Source organism: Rhinatrema bivittatum, chromosome 1 (assembly GCF_901001135.1).
Source record: "Rhinatrema bivittatum chromosome 1, aRhiBiv1.1, whole genome shotgun sequence".
Lineage (NCBI taxonomy): Eukaryota > Metazoa > Chordata > Amphibia > Gymnophiona > Rhinatrematidae > Rhinatrema > Rhinatrema bivittatum.
Window position 1 is genome coordinate 668,052,394 of NC_042615.1, and position 20,702 is coordinate 668,073,095.

The 20,702-nt window shown below is 42.2% G+C and overlaps 1 protein-coding gene across 3 annotated transcripts in view; it reads left to right on the forward strand.

Annotated features, from left to right (window-relative positions):
- The window catches only part of CCNH (cyclin H), a 62,637-nt gene that overhangs the window by 28,921 nt on the left and 13,014 nt on the right, over nt 1-20,702 (forward strand). For all 3 annotated transcript variants that reach the window (XM_029573667.1, XM_029573674.1, XM_029573657.1), the window contains exons 5-7: nt 1,338-1,501; nt 17,892-17,962; nt 19,050-19,161. In XM_029573667.1, coding sequence (XP_029429527.1) covers nt 1,338-1,501; nt 17,892-17,962; nt 19,050-19,161 — 347 coding nt within the window. The remainder of the gene's footprint in view (nt 1-1,337; nt 1,502-17,891; nt 17,963-19,049; nt 19,162-20,702) is intronic.

Consider the following 20,702-nt stretch of genomic DNA (forward strand, 5'->3'; position numbering starts at 1 on the left):
ACTTGGGGGTTTCATTGCGTATGGTACATTCTTTTTTTGCCTAAGGTGGTCTCATTGTTTCATGTGAATCAAATGGTGGGGCTTCCAGCTTTTCCGGAGTTGTTCTCCTCCGAACCTCACGCAAGAGACCTTAGGCTCTTAGATGTGTGGCGAGCTTTGTTGAGGTATCAGAAGGTAAGTGGGATGAAGAGAGGTTGTCAAGCCTCTAAAGCCACTATCACGTATTGGCTTAAGGAGGCGATTGGTTCGACTTATATAACTAAGATTCGACCGGTTCCTGAAGGTTTGAGAGCCCATTTGATGCAATCTCAGGCAGCCTCGTGGGCCGAGGCTCAGCAGATTTCTCCACAGGAGACTTGCAGGGCACGACTTGAAAGTCGCTGCACACTTTCGCCAGGCACTTTCATTTGGATGTTGGGGATCTGGCTTCCAGGACCTTTAGTGAGAGTGATCTGTGAGCGGCCTCTCCAGGTCCCACCCAGGTTAGGAAGCTTAGATACATCCCAGGAATCTGGACTGATCTAGGTACATTCAGGGAAAGAAAAATTGGTTCTTCCCTACTAATTTTCATTCCTGTAGTATTATAGATCAGTCCAGAACCTGCCCAGTCTGTGGAGAAGGAGAGTCATCTGCTCGTTCTTTTCTTGGCGTGGAATGCAGAGTTGTTAATTGGGTTCAAGCTGTTGGTTTAAATTAGACTTCTAAAGAGGTCACCATCCATCAGTTCTTGGAGGGAAGTTAAGAATTGGTTGACAATCAAGTTGTTGTATAGAAATAATGATTTTGCGTGGGTACACGTCAGTATTGAGGGACTGCAGGTGGCACTCAGGGTTATGTAGCAGGGTCAGTAAAACTTTCTCTGTCTCCATCAGGGATGCAAAACTCAGGAATCTGGACTGATTCAATTTTCCTGGTAGTGTCGTTCTCCAGGGCTCTGATGCTTTCAAATGTTGTAGAACTGTGTAAAATCTGCCAAAGTTTAAAAACAATTGGAGGGTGTTATCGTATCAGAAAAATATGATCCAAAATACTGTTTCCCATTCAGTTAACCTCATAGTGTCCTGTGGGAGCAAAACCTTTAAATGTCTCTTCTTCCAGTGAGGAAGAACAGAACGGATACGAAGGTACAATGCATTGGCTGCATTAGAACACTGCTGTACTGCCCAGGGATCTAGGGTTGATAATGCAGAAAAAATTAATTTGGTGTGAAACACGTTTTGCAGTAGCTTATGAACCATGCCATGCCAAAGAGGATTTATTGGGAAAGAGAATCCTCTTGTAGATTTGGAACTGTTTAGGGTAAAAGTGCTAAAAATAACACATGTACATCTCTCTAGACGCGGTATCTGATGCTGGAGAATCCGGAAGTTCTGAGGAAAGCTGCCGATGAGTTCCTTAATCGGGTAGCATTAACCGATGCTTGTCTGCTGTTCACTCCTTCAAAGATAGCCCTTGCTGCCATCTTATCTAGTGCATCTAGGGCAGGAATTAATCTGGAAAGGTAAATTTCTTTTCTGAGGCTTTTTTCAATACTGCTTCCACAGTCCCCACCCCATGGTTAATTAAGCCTGGTTTAAATCACTAACTTGCCGCTTGGCTGAATTTTTTAATGCATTTGTTTTGTGTTGTATATGATTTCTGTAAATGCTTTTGTTTTTCTTCCTGATTTCATCCTAAATTAACAATACGAGTGCACATGTGTATAAAGTAATATGTTGAGATTTTATGCGAGTTGTTTGTAATATACACAGCAGGATGAAAGGTACAAGGAGAAGATTATTATAGTTAAGCAGCACAGTAATGAGGTTCAAATATTTAGTAGGCAGATTAAATACAATATATTAGGGTAAGAAACTGCAGCATAAGAGTCTTGCCTTATTAGAATTCTTTTCTTCTACAGTTCTTCAGTTATCTTGAATGCACTGTGCAGATAGACTTGTGTTCATCTTCTTAAATCATACTAAAAAGTGTCATGTTAAATCATCTGGGCATCAGGGCATGTATTGTCAGATTGGATATGGAATTTCACTTGGTTATTACATTAAAGATGGCTATATCCTGATGAAAAACACCTCTCGTGAGTAAAAACTGTTTAGTATTTCTAAAACAAAGTAGTATTAATTTTAGTTCTCTTTCAGCAGAGAGATGAGTTTCATTTATGTCTTTAGGAACTGGCACAGTGTGACCAGGTACTTCAGGATCACCTGAGGGAGTGCACTTAAAACAATAGTAAAGCACACCTGTCCAAAGCTTTGTGGACCCCCTTGTACATGTTTGTATAAGTCCTCTAGAGCAGTGGTTCTCAACCTTTTTTTGGCCGGGACACACCTGACAGATGGTTCTCCCGGGCGTGACACACTGAATATGTGACCATCATGGGGCTAAATGTAAACATGCACTCTGCATCCACAGGAATCCCCTCAACCTCCAGCAATGAGTGCAGAGCAGATCTAGGGCATTACCCTGTACAACTCGCCATACAAAAACGATATTCTGGTTCTGATGTCATCTCAGTAACAGCAAAACAAACTCCCATTACTACCAGGCACAACAGCCTTCCTTATGAAAAGACAGTAATTTACCAGTAATGCATATCCTATTGAGAAAACACAACAAATAAGATTGATACAAATGTCTGCATGCTAGTAAAATACCTCACCTCGGTCACACATCCAGAACTGACCTTCACCAAGTACAGAAAAACCACAAATTATAAATATGGAGACAGAAACTGGAATGGAAAACCAAAAAAGCCACTGTGCATGCAGTGCAAACCTGAAGAAATGAAAAAAGGAAAATATAGCACCTAACAGACTCTCAGGATGTGCAATAATGCACGCAAACTAATCCGCACAAAGTTACACCGTATTATGGAACACACTCAAACAGTAACAACCTTATCTAAGAAATACAACTATTAAACCAGGCCCTAAACACTAATAAATTTCCAATTGGGAAAACAGAATAAGCCAAGCTGCTATAGAGCCCCACACAGAAATAATTGTAAAACTATACTAAAAATGTTACAAAACAGCTGCTGAACAGAATAATATCCAACAATTAAAAACTTGTAAAAATTATTAAAACATGTCCAAATATCAATATAATATTTCAAAACAGCAGACATCGCATAATACCCAACAATTAAAATGGCAGTCAATCAAGAAAAATAAATTTTAAAAGCCACCTTTATTTACCCTCTCCGGCAACTCTCCTACTCCTTTTCCTTCCAGGCCAATAGCACTCACCAGAAGCAGCAAAGGCTGCTGAAGCTCTGTCCTCAGTCCTCTTCCTTAGCGCCCACAACCAGTCACTTACACACACTTAGACCCCACGACCAATCTCTGTCTCTCTCACACCAGTCATCTTCCTGACCAGTCTCTCTCTCACACACAGAAACACATCACCTCCCTGACCAGTCTCTCTCTCAATCACACACATGCTCTCTTATATACAAGCTCTCAATCACACACAAATGCTCAGGCACCCATTCACACCCACAAGCTCTCACCCAGGCTTCCATTCACACCCACACACACACAAGCTCTCACCCAAGCACCCATTCACACCAGCTTTCATCCAGGCACCCATTCACACCCACAGACACAAACTCTCACCCAAGCACCCATTCACACACACAAGCTCTCACCCAAGCACCCATTCACACCCACAAGCACAAGCTCTCTCCCAGGCACCCATTCACACCCACAGGCACACGCTCTCACCAAAAATCTCTTCTTCCTTCACTGCAGGGATGGGCTCCAGTTCCTCCCCTGCTTTACTCTGGTGGGCCTTCTTTTTTTCATCGCCATGGGGATGGGCTCCCTTGGTGGCCTTGGTCAGGGTCGTGTTTCTTCTTCACCACCACGGGGATGAGCTCCCATAGCAGCCTTGCTTCGTTGGGGTCGGGTTTTCCTTTTCACCGCCACGGGGATGAGCTCCCGTGGCGGCTTTGCTTCGTCAGAGTTCAACAGAGTTCCATTCCTCCCACCCCACTCCCGAGCTATGCGATGCCTGCCTCACCAGCCACTCAGGCAGAATGAAGGAGGCTTCCCATTGGGCAGTGGGGGTAGGAAGAAAGGAGGCTTCCAATTGGCAGTGGGGGCTCGAAAAAGGGAGAAGGAAACTACAACGGGGCAGTGGGACACCGGGAGACGCGACATACCTGCCGGGGCTTGGCGACACACTGGTTGAGAATCGCTGCTCTAGAGGGCTTCAACTTTAATGTTCTGAGGAGTCTACAGGAGGAAGCTGAAAGAAAAGCTCCTACGGTCATACAAAGAATCAACCTACCTCCAGTTCCTATGTTAGACTTTCCAGCTTACCACTTGGAGGAAAATACAGCTCAACTGAGAGAATATTTTCCCCCTCTTCTAGTGACCATTGGAGAATTATGAGTAAAACCCCTGTGGTGTGTGTGAACAAGGGTCTTTACAAAATGCCTTTTCGTAGTAGTGGCTCATCTGCATCACCAGGGGATACAAGTCTTCCCTTACCTGAATGATTGCCTAACCCTAACAAACACAACAAACAAGCTGCAAACCTGTCGCCACTTAGCAAAATATATATATATATATCACAAAAGGTTATGCCAAGTGATCTCAGACTGTCACAGAATGTTTTCCTTTTTAGTTAGGGTACAGGTCTCATGTGTGCTTTTCCACCGATACTGTATATCGCTAAATCAATGTAGAAGGTTCTGCAGGATTGAGCTCGGCTAATCCTCATAGCTCTGGTGTGACCAGACAGATCTGGTATGCATATCTCGTACCACTTTCCATCAGCCCCCCCCCCCCCCTCCCACACACACACATCTGGGAACAGACCCTGCATTATTGACCCAGAAAGACAGGACACTTTATCATCCCAATCTTTCAGCCCTCAACCTAATAGCTTCGATATTGAGTGATCAGTGATCACGGATCTCCACATACCTATTGAAATCGTGTTCATAATAGTCTTGGCTAGAAAAGCCTCAGCCAGAAGAAATTATGCCTTCAAATGAAATAGGTATTCAGTGGTGCCAACAGCTTTGGATCGCTTTACTTGCAATTCCAGATACTTGCTACATCTTTTGACGCAGGTCTTGCCACCTTTCTCGGTGTGAGTACACCTCGGCGCTATAGCGGCTTACCATATTCAATAGGGTAGCAAACCGATCTCTACTCATCCGCTGATATGGAGTTTTATGAAAGATCTGTGGCATCTCAAGCTACCGGTATAAAAACCAACTTTTCCGCAGGACCTTAATGTGGTCCTTTCCCAACTAACGAAGCCTTCCTTTGAGTCAGCTTCTCTTAAGTTCCTAACATGGAAGGTAGTGTTTCTTGTCACAGTGACTTCAGCTAGAAGAGTCGGAAAACTCAGCTCTTGTCCACTATCTTCCGTACATGCAATTCTTCCACAGCAGGGTGGTTTTCTGTTCCCATCTGAAGTTTTTGCCAAAGGTAACCTTGGCTTTCCATATCAATCAGTCCTTTCCAAGACCCCATGAGCATGAAGGAGAAAAAGCCCTTCATACTTTGGACTACAAACGGGCCTTAGCAAATTACAAGAAGAGACTCAACCGTGTTGTCAAAACTTCCAACTGTTTGTCTCATATGACCCCATCAGACTTGGAGCAGCAGTTGCCAAGCATACTTTATCTATTTGGCTGAGTGCATTCACCACTATTACACCTTAGCAGGGTTGCAAATTACAGACTCTGTAAAGGCTGATCTTTGAAAAGTACCCATTGAAGATATCTACAAAGCTGCAACTTGGTCTTCAGTTCATACTTTCATACTGTCTTGATAACCTCCAAAAGACTGACAGTAAGTTTGGACAAGCAGTTTTGCATAAATTTTTTTCTCTGTAGTATGCTCTCCATGGTGGGGTCTGGGTAGATTACTAAGTAAGTTCTTTGCTGCAGCCCTCAATTTGGGACTCTCCACATGTAATAGCTAATTATCTACAGAAAAAGCAAGTTTCCTTACCATAAACAGTGTTTCCATGGGTAGCAGGAGGAATTAGCTATGGAATACCCACCCGTCTCCCTGGAGAGTCAATTACATAGGTAGAATTAACTTAGATATTGACTGAGGAGCTCAGTCAATGCTCAGTAGAGTTCTTAGTTCTACTAGATGGGAGAGAAATCAGTTTGGTGCTGCTGGATGACATCACCACAGATAATGGCCAATTCATCCTGCTATCTGCAGAAAACACTGTTTACAGTAAACAAACTTTATGAATTATATTGTAATCCGCTTAGCATGGCTGTCTGCTATACCTGTTAAATATTTACTTTTAAATAAATCTCATCTAGGAACAAAGCCAGTGCAAGGGTATTAGGCCATCTCACCCCCCTGACATTAGTTAACAATGTCCCCAGAGGACTTACAATCTAATAGGCCGATGCAATATCATGCGCTGAGCAAAGCGCACAGGTTAACAAGCACTTGGACGTGTATCCATAACCCCCGATGCAATAATTGGATTAGCACATCCAAAACGCACGTAGCTAATAGCACTCCTCACTTGTAAATTTCATGTAGATGAGGCTATTAGCTGTTAACCTGCAATGTAAAAAATCCCCATGCGCCTAAGGCGCTCTTTTTAACCCATCAAATTTTACACCTGCCCAGAACAGGCGTAACGTCTTCCTGCATGTTAAGGGCTCAACTTAAAAACAAAAAAAAAACCTTTTCTGAGGTTCGTCCTACTTGGTATTGTCATGATACTAAATAGAAAGAACCATAGAAAGCAGCGCCATGCAAAAAAATGTCAATGACAAAAAAAAAAATTTCGGGGCACACAATATACACCCACAATTCACACACTCAGGGTTGTATATATTGTGCGTGCGTATTGTGCCAGTAAATTAGCTGCTGTTGGATAAAACAGTCACTCATAAATTGAGTGTCTCTTTTGGTAACATGCATACACAGGGCACTTAATATTAATTCACTGCTTCATTTACATACAGTAGCCTAGTGGTTAGAGTAGTGGGCTATGACCCAGGAAACCAGGGTTCAAACTCCGCTTTTGCAAATCACTTTACCCTCCGTTGCCTCAGGTACAAAATTAGATTGTAAGCCCTGTGGGGACAGGGAAATACCTCTGGTACCTGTATGTAATCAGCTTTGAAGTGCTGAAAAGCGGAATATGAAAACCTAAATGTAACTTTTAAACAATCCCCTTTCAGAAGGCTATCCTGAAAGGGGATTGGTCCTTTCACTGACACTTGTCAGTGAAAAGGAACAATCAGGAACAGTCCTGCCAGGGATTAGGGAGGGAGCTCTGGCCAGACCCTTGTGGACGCACAGCCACTTCTCCTGGGCGCCCGATGCAGAGTGTTAAGGACGCACAAATTATCCATTGAGCATCACTTTTTAGCATGGCGGGTCATTTGCATACTGCATCGAACGCCCAGGAGAGGTGGATGTGCATGCATTCAAAAAATGCGCGACCACTTTGGATGCATGTTTTTTATGTGCATGAAATTGCATCGGCCTGTAAGTTGTTTTTTTTGTACCCGAGGCAGTGGAGGGTGAAGTGAGTTTCCCAAGGTCACACAGTATCATCCGGATTTGAACCCTGCCTTCCCTGGTTCTTAATTTGCTGCTATAAACACTAAGCTGATATTCCGCTTACCTGCTGGTGGTAGCTCCAGCACAGTGCTCCCTCCTTCCAGCGACAGCGGCTCTCTCACACACATCCCTTCTTTGGCAGCATTGGCTCTGCCATAGCACCCCGTTGATCTCTACTTCACTCTTTACCTCTTTTACCTCTCTGCCCAACATCTCTTCCCACAAAGTATTTTACCTTCTTCCCTCCATGTCCACTGCACCAGCATCGTCCGAATTTTTGTCTCTTTTTGCATTGTCCATATCTTCTCTTCGCCCTACTTTCATCCTCCCAGTAGACACACACATACTCTCCAGCCCCTATCTGCCCACTCAGCATGTCCACTTTCTTCACCTTGTGTGTGTATATCTCTCTCTCCCCTTTCTGATGCAGCAGCTTTAGTCTCTTTCTGTTCTACAGCTGCTGGTGGAATGAACTGTACCGGCAGCATTGGGCCTTGTGCTCGTGGTATTTTGCCATTCCCAAGGTTTTGGCCATCTTAGGTGATCATCTAGTTTGCCTAATGGATGGGCCAGTCCTGTATAGGAACCATGCTGAGCTAGTCTTACAGCCATGTTTGCTGCAACCTGCTATATTATCTGTGGCTTAGTTAGTGGTGTTAAGTAACTGAACAATGGGATGCATATCCTAAGCAGAATATTGAAGCCAGCACCAACCCTGTGGCTCCATGGTCTTGCAAGCATTTTGCCACCAGACATTGACAAGCATATGCAAACTGTAAGGGAGTTTACATGTTTTCTGGCCAGCGACAGTCCACTCATCAGCAAAGACCTCAACAATATTGGTCCTGATTCTGGAAATGTGCTGCCACCCTTCCAGAATATTACACAAACGTGGAAGAACATTGGCAAACAAAATGGAATAATGGGTCTAAAATGAGGAGTTTGTGACTTTCGTTAGGAGAAGATATGGGACAGTAGTAAATAATATGAATAGCCAAATGTAGCTTATAACAGATAGCTTAGCCACTCTGCTGACTAGTTAAGATTCTTGCATTATAGAAAATCATGTTGCTTAAATGTGTTTAAAAGACAAGCTGCACCTGTAGTAAACAGGAAGATGTGCAAGAGGGGTACTACTAGGAAAATATTTGCCATCTGGTGTGTGCTTTCACAAGGAGCGAGGGGGTGGATACTGAAATAGCTGACAGTTGTAAAGAGGGAGCTGGAATAGGTGGAAACTGGTTTGTGAGTTTTGACAAGTGTATAAAATATTTGGCAGAGGCTAACTTTTTAAGAAACAGCTCTGATATACTCGGGAACAGCTCTCCTTGTAATGCATTACAATAAAACTGGTTAATTTCTACCCTGAGCTCTTAATAGGAAAAGTCCCCACTTTCCAAACATTCCATTTCTTGACCTTCCTGTAAGAGGCTGGAGTATTATCAACTGCTTTAGAACATAAGCCGGCTGCCCCATGTGTTTTCAGAAATGACAAATTAAAGATAAGCTACAAGTGTGTTATGGCCGTGCAAGCCAAACTGTGTACCATGTATTGAATCGCAGTAATCTGTGCTCCTTCAGTGGAGAAATGACAACTTCCTCCTGAAATCTTTTTGATGTCTTGTGGACCCAGACGTTGATATTTAGCTACTGAACAAATTGCCACTTGCCTTTGGATTAAATGGTAAGTGTTGAGAGTTGGACAGAGAGCTAGAAATATTAGGGTTTTGCTATTAAGGTTATTCATGTCACATGGATTATAGATGTGAGGCTTTTTTTGTTTCCCTTATATCCTTGTGATACTCTAATTATGGTTAGTCAGTGATGCATGCTTTATCAACAACTCTGATCTCAGCCCGAAAAAAGGTTTTCCCATTTAATCCTGAAGTTTGATAAGCTTTGTGATATTCAGACATATAAATACTGTTCTCTTTTTATGGTGAGGAAGTCTAAACAATATTGAAAATAAATTTAAAAATAAGGTGTTTGGGGAATATATGTGTAATAGCTGTGGTAAAAAAAAAAAAAAAAAAATTAGAGGCAGCCTTATTTTATTTCAATGAATTAAGAAATGGAGTGTTTTTAGAGGCTGGCTTGGCATTTTCTCTCCATGCCCTGTTCCTTTGGTGCATATTGTGGGGGAGACTCGCTGCTGCTGCTGCTATAGGAGTGTACCAAAATAATCTCGCAGCTACAAGATGTTGCATGTGATTAATTTCTGATTTTATTTTCGACCTTTTGGGGACTGGTCAGCCACTTCAAAATGGATTGCATTTGGGTACTGTCGGCATTTCCCTATCCCCACAGGGCTTAAAATGTAAGTTTTATACCTAAAGGCATTGCCCAAGCTCACGGTGAGCTTCAGTAGAAGATGCAGAATTAGAACTCAGCTGCTGCTTTAACCACTGGGGCCTGTAATAAAATGCTGACACTGTTCCAAAAACCATATGGGTGAATTTTCAAAACATGCATGTGGAAACTAGCAGATACATGCATAACGTCTACTCGCATAGTCCGTATTTTATAAAATTAAACAGTATGCATGTTTTCAGTTTTGCATGCGCACATGCATAAAAAAGGGGCAGTCTAGGGGTGTTCCTGGATGGGGCAAGCATGCGTGTACATTTGTCAACTTACGTATTTTTACACCTAAGTTTTGGGCATAAATGGTATTAAATGTGTTTATTGTGTGGTACTGCCTGGGTGAACAGGGGAGGAGGGTTTAGGCTGAAGAACCAGGAAGGTCTCAATGACCTGGTGGACTAGGCAAGCTTGTGGACTAATTGATAAACTGATTCATTTCATTACCTTGCGCATGTTTAAAAATTGGCCAACTTACACGCATAAATCAGGACTTGGACTAGTAAATCTTACTTTACTTTTATGAGAATTTCATACACATATATATTTTTTTAATATATTAATGCTTAAAAGCTAAGCATTAATAACTTTTATTGATTATGAACTCGTGCATTTTTCTTCTCTGATTTCATGTTCTTTTGGGGGGTTTTTTATGTAAATGATTTGTAAACTTTCACTTTTGTTACCCTCCTAGAGCTGCGGATAGAGTGGGATACAAGTTTTTAAAATAAATAGAATGTGTGAAAAGTATGCGTGCTCTAATGCATTGATGTACATGGTTTCAGTGCATGGCATGTATTTGCACGTAAGCCTACAAACACACATTTGCGGTGGGGTAGAGATAAGCATAATTTATAAAAAGAAACCCCACATATATCATATAGGCGAGTTATAAAATGCTAGTGTAGATCTGCTTGCGACCATTAACGCACATATATGCTGCCATGCATTTGTTTGAAAATCATCCTGCCTGTGTTGCAATTCATTAAGCCAAAACCCCCCAAATATGGAAGTGGGCATTTCAGGTATGATCTGAGAGACTCATTATGAGGGAAATTCAAAATGAACTCCCTCCAAACCATCTTTACTTTCATTCATGTAAGAGATTGAATGTGTGCTCTGGACCTGAAAGATACATGTGCATGCATATCCATCCATCACTCTTACTGTGAAGTTTGCAAAACTGAATCTAATCCCAGACCAAAGAATCAAGTTTATAGGGGCATGGATAGACTCTCTGGAGGATAGAATGTTTCTTCTGGTGGAACAAGTATATGCTGCATTTGAACCTTGATCCAAGGACTTCTACAGAAGGATCATGTCCCAGCCAGGGAAATGTTGGTTGTCCTCAGTCACATGACAGCAGCTCGCCTTCAGTAGGAAAATGAAGGGGTCACTCCAGTGGTGGCTAGACCCGAACGACCTAGAGGTAGAGGGGTTATTCCAATGCATGCTGTGTGTGGGTGCAGTAAACACAGACATGAACACAAAGGGGCCAGAATCCAGCAGCTGCCTTCTCTTGTCAGGCTTCAGTGTACTTCACACCATGAACTGCAAACAAGACTCTCACAACCAACCGGAACAGCAGATCCCAGGACAATAGAAATGTATTCTATGTGGTTGGTTATGAAAGTAATGCAAAAAGAACTGTATATAGTAGGAATAATAGCAATACAGTGTACCATCCCATATGTATAAAAGAGTGCAGGGTCGCAGCATATCTGTCGTTTTTCTTCTCCCTCTCTGACTTGTCTGAGTCGGTCTTTTATTTTATGCTGTGTAGCCTATGACTGTTTCAGGGAGGCTGCCTATTTCCTACCCCTGAAATCCTCAGGGCAGCTTTCTGCCATGTAGCACACTGGATGTTCTCTGTTGGGGCATGTTAATTGTGTCAGGGACATGTTAACCTATAACCTCAGACACCTGTCTGGCTGTAGCTGTGCTAGAGAGAAAGTAAACCTTTAACCTAAGGCCTGTGCCTCTGCATATTCTTAGTTACTGCAGTCATGCGAGAACATTGAATTTACCAAAGGGTAGTTATACTCATGCTAAGTAATCCTATTACATATTCCTCTTTCTGGACTCCCAGGACTCACGCCAACACCTGCTGGATGAAAGCGGGCGGTTCTATCATGAGGCAGGGAGGGCAGCAGAACTTGAGGCGGGATGGAATGGGATGGTCTGAGTTGCTTTTACAGCAGTTGCTCCACTGCAACCCTCAGCTTGGGACTCCTACATGTCATAGCTAATTCAGTCTTGCCTTTCAATGGAGGAAGTAAGCTTGCTTTTACCATAAATGGGGTTCTCTGTAGACAGCAGGATGAATTAGCCATGCTTAATACAGGCCCCACCTCCTTGGAGAGTCGACTACTGAGCTAACACTAAGCTCTACAGTCAACTGAGGAGCTCACAAGGCAGTGTCTACTTGGGAACTCCCATACATACAAATCGATTTTAAAAGCATTGCTCATGCAAATACGGCCACATACGTGCATATGCGGCCCTCGCGTGAACACATTTTAAGAAGCATGCACGTACATACCCATGCATGCATCAAGAAGGTGGTGGAAAAGGGGTGGGGCTACGTGCAAAAGCCCGCATTTTAAAAAAAAAACCTTTCAATGGCGCGCATCTGCTTGTTATCCACGTAACTTTACTTCTGGTCCTGATGAAGAGCAAGTCTGGAGATCTTGAGTTTTAGCAATGTGTGAGGGTTTGGGGTCAAGTGGGGGGCTTGTAGGATGAGGAATCAGAAGGGTCCTGAAGATCTTGATCTGAACTGAGCAAACTGGTGGACTATTTGGAAAAACTGTTTTTCCCTCACGCGAGTATGTTTTAAAATCCACCTTCATTCACGGGTAAAAGCTGTTAAAACCCTAGCCATAGTGCACGTGGGAGGGGTGCCGTAAATGATATGCATGCACCTGCACGCAGGATTTAAACTTGCAGTGCATCTCTGCTTGTACTTAGCCTTTCTGAGCTAAGAGAAGCATCCGTTTGGTGTTGTCAAATGACAGCATCCACATTTCATGGCTAATTCTGCTGCCTACTACGGATGTGCGTTCATTGGGCCATTCGTTTCATTAGTTGTGGCCATATGCGTGCACCTAGCAGATTTATGGTACATGTGTTTATTTTTAACGAGTTATGCATGTTACTATACAGCCGCTATGTATGCTCGTATGGCTGCAATGAATGAATGAAACAATGGCCCAACAATGCACATCCCCCTACTGTCTACAGAGAACTCTGTTTATAGTAAGCAAACTTGCTTTTCATGCTGTGGACATTCTATGATATAAAAGTTATGCTGAGGGTCTTAAAGAGAACACCAGTGTCTCCTTAGCTTCCTGTTTTAAGTATCACTGCTTTAACCTTTGTCTGGAGAATTGATGGACCAGAGGCAGCATGGATTCACCAGGGGAAGATCCTGTCAGACAAATTTGATTGACTTTTTTGACTGGGTAACCAAGGAATTGGATCAAGGAAGAGCACTAGATGTCATCTACTTGGATTTCAGCAAAGCTTTTGATACGGTTCCGCACAGGAGACTGGTGAATAAAACGAGAAGCTTGGGAGTGAGTGCCGATGTGGTGACCTGGATTGCAAATTGGTTGACGGACAGAAAACAATGTGTGATGGTAAATGGAGCCTTCTCTGAAGAGAGAGCGGTTTTAAGTGGTGTGCCGCAAGGATCGGTGTTGGGACCGGTCCTGTTCAATATCTTTGTGAGCGACATTGCAGACGGGATAGAAGGTAAGGTTTGTCTTTTTGCGGATGACACTAAGATCTGCAACAGAGTGGACACGCCGGAAGGAGTGGAGAGAATGAGACGGGATCTAAGGAAACTGGAAGAGTGGTCGAAGATATGGCAGCTGAGATTCAATGCCAAGAAGTGCAAAGTCATGCATATGGTGGTGGAAATCCGAATGAACTGTACTCGATGGGGGGGGAAAAGCTGATGTACACAGAGCAGGAGAGGGACCTTGGGGTGATAGTGTCTAATGATGTGAAGACAGCGAAACAATGCGACAAGGCGATAGCAAAAGCCAGAAGAATGCTGGGCTGCATAGAGAGAGGAATATCGAGTAAGAAAAGGGAAGTGATTATTCCCTTGTACAGGTCCTTGGTGAGGCCTCACCTGGAGTACTGTGTTCAGTTCTGGAGACCGTATCTACAAAAAGACAAAGACAAGATGGAAGCGGTACAGAGAAGGGCGACCAGGAAGGTGGAGGATCTTCATAGGATGACGTACGAGGAGAGATTGAAGAATCTAAATATGTACACCCTGGAGGAGAGGAGGAGCAGAGGTGATATGATACAGACTTTCAGATACTTGAAAGGTTTTAATGATCCAAAAACGACAAACCTCTTCCGTAGGAAAATAATCAGCAGAACCAGGGGTCACGATTTGAGGCTCCAGGGAGGAAGATTCAGAACCAATGTCAGGAAGTATTTCTTCACGGAGAGGGTGGTGGATGCCTGGAATGCCCTTCCGGAGGAAGTGGTGAAGACCAGAACTGTGAAAGACTTCAAAGGGGCGTGGGATAAACACTGCGGATCCATAAAGTCAAGAGGCCGCCAATGAAGAGTGGGTGACTCGCCAGAATGATGGCTATTGACACAATACCCTTATTAAATAAACATACACATGCTTACTGTGACTCCTACATCGCTCTAAGCTTCAACAGCAAGAGGTAATGGAAAAAAGGATTTGCACTCATAAAGAGGGGAGTAGCTGGCTTGTTACGGCGGTTACTACCCCAAACCAAATATGCCTGATACTTCACTTTCAATGCATATACAGCATAGCTCTCTGCTTCAATGACAGGGGAGAAGAATAACTGATACTTCACACATCCAGCAGAGCTCTCTGCTACAACGGCAAAGGAGAAGAAAAAGGGTTCGCACTCAAAACGCAGGGAGTAGCTGGCTTGTTACGGCAGTTACTACCCCAAACCAAATGTGCCTGATACTTCACTTTCCATGCATATCCAGCATGGTTCTCTGCTGCATCGGCATGGGAGAAAGACTGATACACCACGCATTTCCAGCATAGCTCTCTGCTTCAACGGCAGGGGGAAAAAAACAAAAAACAAAAACAAAAACAAAAAACTGATGCTTCACGCATATCCTGCATAGCTTCAACGACAGGGGTGAAGAAAAAAAAAAGGATTCGCAATCACAAAGCGAGGAGTAGCTGGCTTGTTACGGCGGTTACTACCCCAACCAAATGTGCCTGCTCCTTCACTTTCAAGGCATATCCAGCATGGCTCTCTGCTTCTACAGCAGGGGAGAAGAAAAAAAAAACCAACAAGAGCTGTACAACATAGTCTAGGTAAAACAAATAAGCATGGGTGTAGCTTGCTTATCGCAGCGGTTACTGCCCCTACTACCCCTAACTAATCAAGCTAGATATTTCACTTGCATGCAGCTCCATCACTGCTCTCTACATTAATGGTGGGGGTGGAAGGGGAATAGAACAAGGAGCTAAGAGTAACAGATAAGAATGAGAGAAAAAATGTGTGAGGCTTGCTGGGCAGACTGGATGGGCCATTCGGTCTTCTTCTGCCGTCATTTCTATGTTTCTATGTTTCTATGTTCTATGATATACATGAACAAATGTATTGTTGTATCAAATAATATGGGTGAAAACCAGGTAGGTTTTTTTTTTTTTTTCTTCTTGGAAGCTGAACCATGGAGCATGCCTGTAGCAGGGTTCTAGTAAGAACATAAAAAATTGCCATGCTGGGTCAGATCAAGGGTCCATCAAGCCCAGCATCCTGTTTCCAACAGAGGACAAAACCAGCCCACAAGAACCTGGCAATTACCCAAACACTAAGAAGATCCCATGCTACTGATACAATTAATTCATCAACCTACACCAATACAAGGGACCACTTGTGCTCTGGTGTTACTTATGTACGGTGGCTATGTTAAAGGACAGCCCATTTGGTGGGTGCCCTTGTCTTTCGCCCTGTCTATTATTCTTTATTATCTCAATTTATTGTAAATCCTTTTTTTTAATTTTCTGCAACGTCAAGTAGCAGTTATTTACCAGGTACAGTCACATCCAAGAGGTGGAGATCTGAACTCAAAACTCATACAAATGGAGCAGAGATTTATCTACACTTGGAACACCACCACTCCTAATGGACTTAACCGCGAGATAGACTGGATGGTTTTTGCTTAAAGCACAGCGATGCTCCACTGTTACTATAAGCACAGAGCCAAGTAACACGACATCAAATCTGAGGAGTGATGCTCCACTGTTACCATAAGCACAGAGCCAAGTAACATGACATCAGATACGAGTAGGTCTCACACATTTACACATATTATTTCAGCATCCAATACATACATCAATAATAATACCACAGAGGGTAGCATTTCATTCAACTTACACACACGAAGATTTTCATTACGCAGTGAGCAGAGACCCAGCAATGAGAGCCGCAATACCGGAGAAAGAAGAGGAATCAGCTGATTAAATGAAGGTTTTCGACACAGATAAAACATTTAGTATCACAACAAGCTAAAGCTACAAATTAAGGCGGGACTACACCCTATAGCAAAAACGAACACGCCCTTCAGTAAAAACGGACACGTCCCCCTGGCTTAAGAGAAAGAGCGGACGTGGGAGTGAGTAGTCCCCCACCAGGTCCGCAGAGGCGTTTCTAAAAACCATTGACTAAATTGGGGTGGGATCACAATTAATTCCAAACACGCCTCCGTGGCGAAAGAAATAGTGAACATGGGAGTGTCCAGTCTCCCAAATAAGTCCCGAGAGGCGTTCCCTGCCACTGCTAATCACTTCAATTACAGACACCGTAGTTAGTCTCGGTTTGGTGCAGAGTCAGGGTAGAATCCCGCGGTAAGTATAAAACATTCAGAATAGGCAAGCGCGCCTCAGACACGGAAGAGTTGGCGCCGTCCACGCAGAAGTATGGTCATCACATAAGTAAGTGTTTTAACAGAGTGCAAATGGTATATTGAAAATGATTTTGCATGATAAGCATTCAGAATGAGAGTTATTTGTGCTAACTTTATAGTTGGAAACGCAAACAGCTACTGTGTACCTGCTAGGACACAGCACTACCCCACCCGTAGCCCCTGAAGCAGGCACGGAGGTGCCGAAACATGGCCCATGTCGGGCTAGCAGACGCGTACCCGTGAGAAGAAGCTGAGACGGTTGCCTCGATAAGTATATACACATCAATAGCGGGTCGCCTCTGAAAACGGGCAATTGGGGTTTTTCATGAAAATGACTGACGTTGCAGAACATTAAAAAAAAGGATTTACAATAAATTGAGATAATAAAGAATAATAGACGGGGCGAAAGACAAGGGCACCCACCAAATGGGCTGTCCTTTAACATAGCCACCGTACATAAGTAACACCAGAGCACAAGTGGTCCCTTGTATTGGTGTAGGTTGATGAATTACTATTGGAGGGAAGAGGTTGGTTGATGTACACTGATACAATTAATAGCAGTGGCTATTCCCTAAGTAAAATTGATTAATAGCCATTAATGGACTTCTGCTCCAAGAACTTATCCAAACCTTTTTTGAACCCAGCTACACTAATTGCACTAACCACATCCTCTGGCAACAAATTCCAGAGCTTTATTGTGCGTTGAGTGAAAAAGAAGTTTCTCCGATTAGTCTTAAATGTGCTACTTGCTAACTTCATGGAATGCCCCCTAGTCCTTCTATTATTTGAAAGTGTAAATAACCGAGTCACATCTACTCGTTCAAGACCTCTCATGATTTTAAAGACCTCTGTCATATCCTCCCTCAGCCGTCTTTTCTCCAAGCTGAACAGCCCTAACCTCTTCAGCCTTTCCTCATAGGGGAGCTGTAATACGATAAGCTGTCAAATTTCTTACTAAGCATAGCATCAGTTCTTTTTCATAAAAAAAAATAATTTGGACTACTGTCTAAACTTTCTCTTTTTTTTCAGTTACGTAAAAGAATGTCTTGAGCTGAAAGACAATTGTGAAGCAATGTCCCAGTTACTGGAAGAAATAAAAAGTAAGTAATACCTCTAGAAAAATAGATCAAATGCTTGAACAAATTACAGATAAACTACAAGCATTTGACTTCTTGAGATTTCAAAAAAAATTATGCTCTAAATAAATATTCAATTTGGCTGCTAGTTTGCTGCTGTGAAACAGTGTTTGACATTTGTTAAATGGGCTCTGTCCCTAGATAACTTTCTTTGCACTTTAAAAAAAGTAAAAGGCAAAAGGAAATCCCTATACAGATTATCACCACCCCAATTCCCAACAGGCAATTTGTCTTCAAAGTGTCAGAAGTAACATAGAGGAAATGGGCTTACAGTGGTGCAGGCTATCTTTTGGTCACTTAACCCTCTTCTGATAGTTTGTAAACAACTCACCTCTCAGAATTGGAAGGTGAAATTAATTTTTAAAAAAGCCCTTTGTTTAGAAAAGCCTTTTGACTGACTGCTCCCCATTACTATTTCTTTTTCAAGCAAAGGGATCCTTTTGTAGAAGAGGGACTCATTAAGAATTTGGCATTCATTTTTTATAAAACCTGGTCACTTTCAACTCAGTTTCAATCATGTCTGAGAAATCAGAATTCTGGTTAGTTAATAAAATATTCTTGGATACACATTTGGAAGCTCATCAAATCCTTGTATGCTCGTACTCTAGATGCATGGGATAGTTTGGAATTTAAAATTCATCCTCTTGGACTTTTCCCTAATTTACAAACATACCCCAGTAAATTACCAGATATTCAAGTTACGAACACAAATTTCAGGAAACAATCCATGACAACCCAGAAGGCATGGAGGCAATCTGCACAGAGCGGCAATTACTGTCGTAAGCATTTTGCTGGGCAGACTGGCTAGACCTTTTTCTTTATCTGTCATCATTTACTATGTAAAGGTGTTTTGTTCTGCCCTGAAAATGTTTCAGCACTGCCCTTTTGTTGGTTGCTATAATTTATAATCCCAGCTAAAGACCCACTTTTATAAACATTGACCTAAATATATGTCAGGGTATCTTCCACTCTTGCATTTGCTCTCTTAAATAAAAGTAAATCACTTGCTGAGGAAATGTTTTGTCCTAAATCACATTTCATTCTATTGTAGACATAAAAAATTTGTTAAAGATGTATGAATCGCCAAGACCTGATGATATAGCTGCTCTGAAACACAAATTAGAAAGATGCCACAGTTCAGAACTTGCTTTGACTGCATACCTGTAAGTAAAAACTGGAGAAGTCACATTTGCTAATGTGAAATATAAAATAGCCGGATAAGTGTAACATTCGCAATTAAATAGCATATAGAAAGGCATGGATTTACACAAGGGAACAAAATACAAAAAAAAAGCCCCAAAAAACAATGAGATGTGGATCCAAAAATATTGCCAGTATTTCAAAAGGAGAAGCAGTACCAGAAAAATCCAGTGCTATATTTTTATCCATTGTCTCCTGCCTGCAGAGGGCTTCAGAATATTGGTAATTGGCACCTGAAATTCAAATAATCTACCAAACTCATTGTTAAACATCAAATCCTAGCATCTATATTTTATTTTTATTTAAATTGCTATATAGTATCAGGTATCTGAGGCACTTCCATTCAACATGTATAAAAAATATATGCACTGTCATAATAATCTGTTGTATAACATCAAAAAGTCGGAAAAACCTTCATTTATTAAAAAAAAAAAAAACAAAACCCACGTATCTGCTTCACAATGTTGTTCAAACAACCAAATTCAGGAAAGTATGTTGGGTTATCGTAATGGGTGTAGTTTTTAAAATGTGATTGTTTGAACAACACTGTGAAGCAAATAAGTGCTTTTTATAAATGGAAGTTTTTCCAACCGTCTGATATTAAACAGCAGATTAATGATTGCTTTGACAGCGGATATGTTTTTTATATACTTTTAATGTAAGTGCCTCAGGTCCCTGGTTATATATAGCAGTTTAAATACAAATAAAATATAGATGCATTTTGGGATTTGATGTTTATTTAACAAGGAGTTTGGTAGATGATTTGAATTTCAGGTGCCAGTTACTGATACTGTTTGAAGCCCATTGTGGGCAGGAGACAGTGGATTAAAAATATAGCACTGGGTTTTTCTGATATCTCTCTCCTTTTGAAATATTGGAAATATTTTTGGGTATGTATTTATATCCACACCTCATTGTTTTCTGTATTTTATTTTGGAGTGTTGCTCTTTCTGTGGATTAGTCATACTTTACTCAAGGGAAGCATTACCTCACCAAACTACAGAATAGTTTGAAGGTGCTTTTTAATATATTTATAAATGATCTGGAAAAGCAGATGATGAGCGAGGTGATTGAATTTGCATCTGACACAAAATTCTCTGAGGACAAGCAGGATGGGAGTCTTCACACATGGGTGACATCATCAGATGGAGCCCCGACACAGAAAACTTATGTCAAAGTCCGTCTTCAGTCTCTCTTTTTCCATGGAGCTGCAGCATTGTGGTTCGTGAGCCTCACTCTTTTTTGGCCTTTTCTGGAATGCAGGCGATAGCTGCCTGCATTCAGCACCAGCTCCTCTCGGTCTTCCCTGTAGCAATCCTAGTTAAGGGTGTTCATTTATTGGTAAGTTTCCTTTCACAGGGTATTCCCCTTGGCAGTGGTGCGGTGGTGCTTCGGTGCTCACTGGCCATCAATGTCTGACTCCATCGATTTTGATCTTCCTGTTTATTTCATCCCATCATGGCCGAATCTGGGTTTAAGCGATGTCTTTGGGCCCGAGGACCAT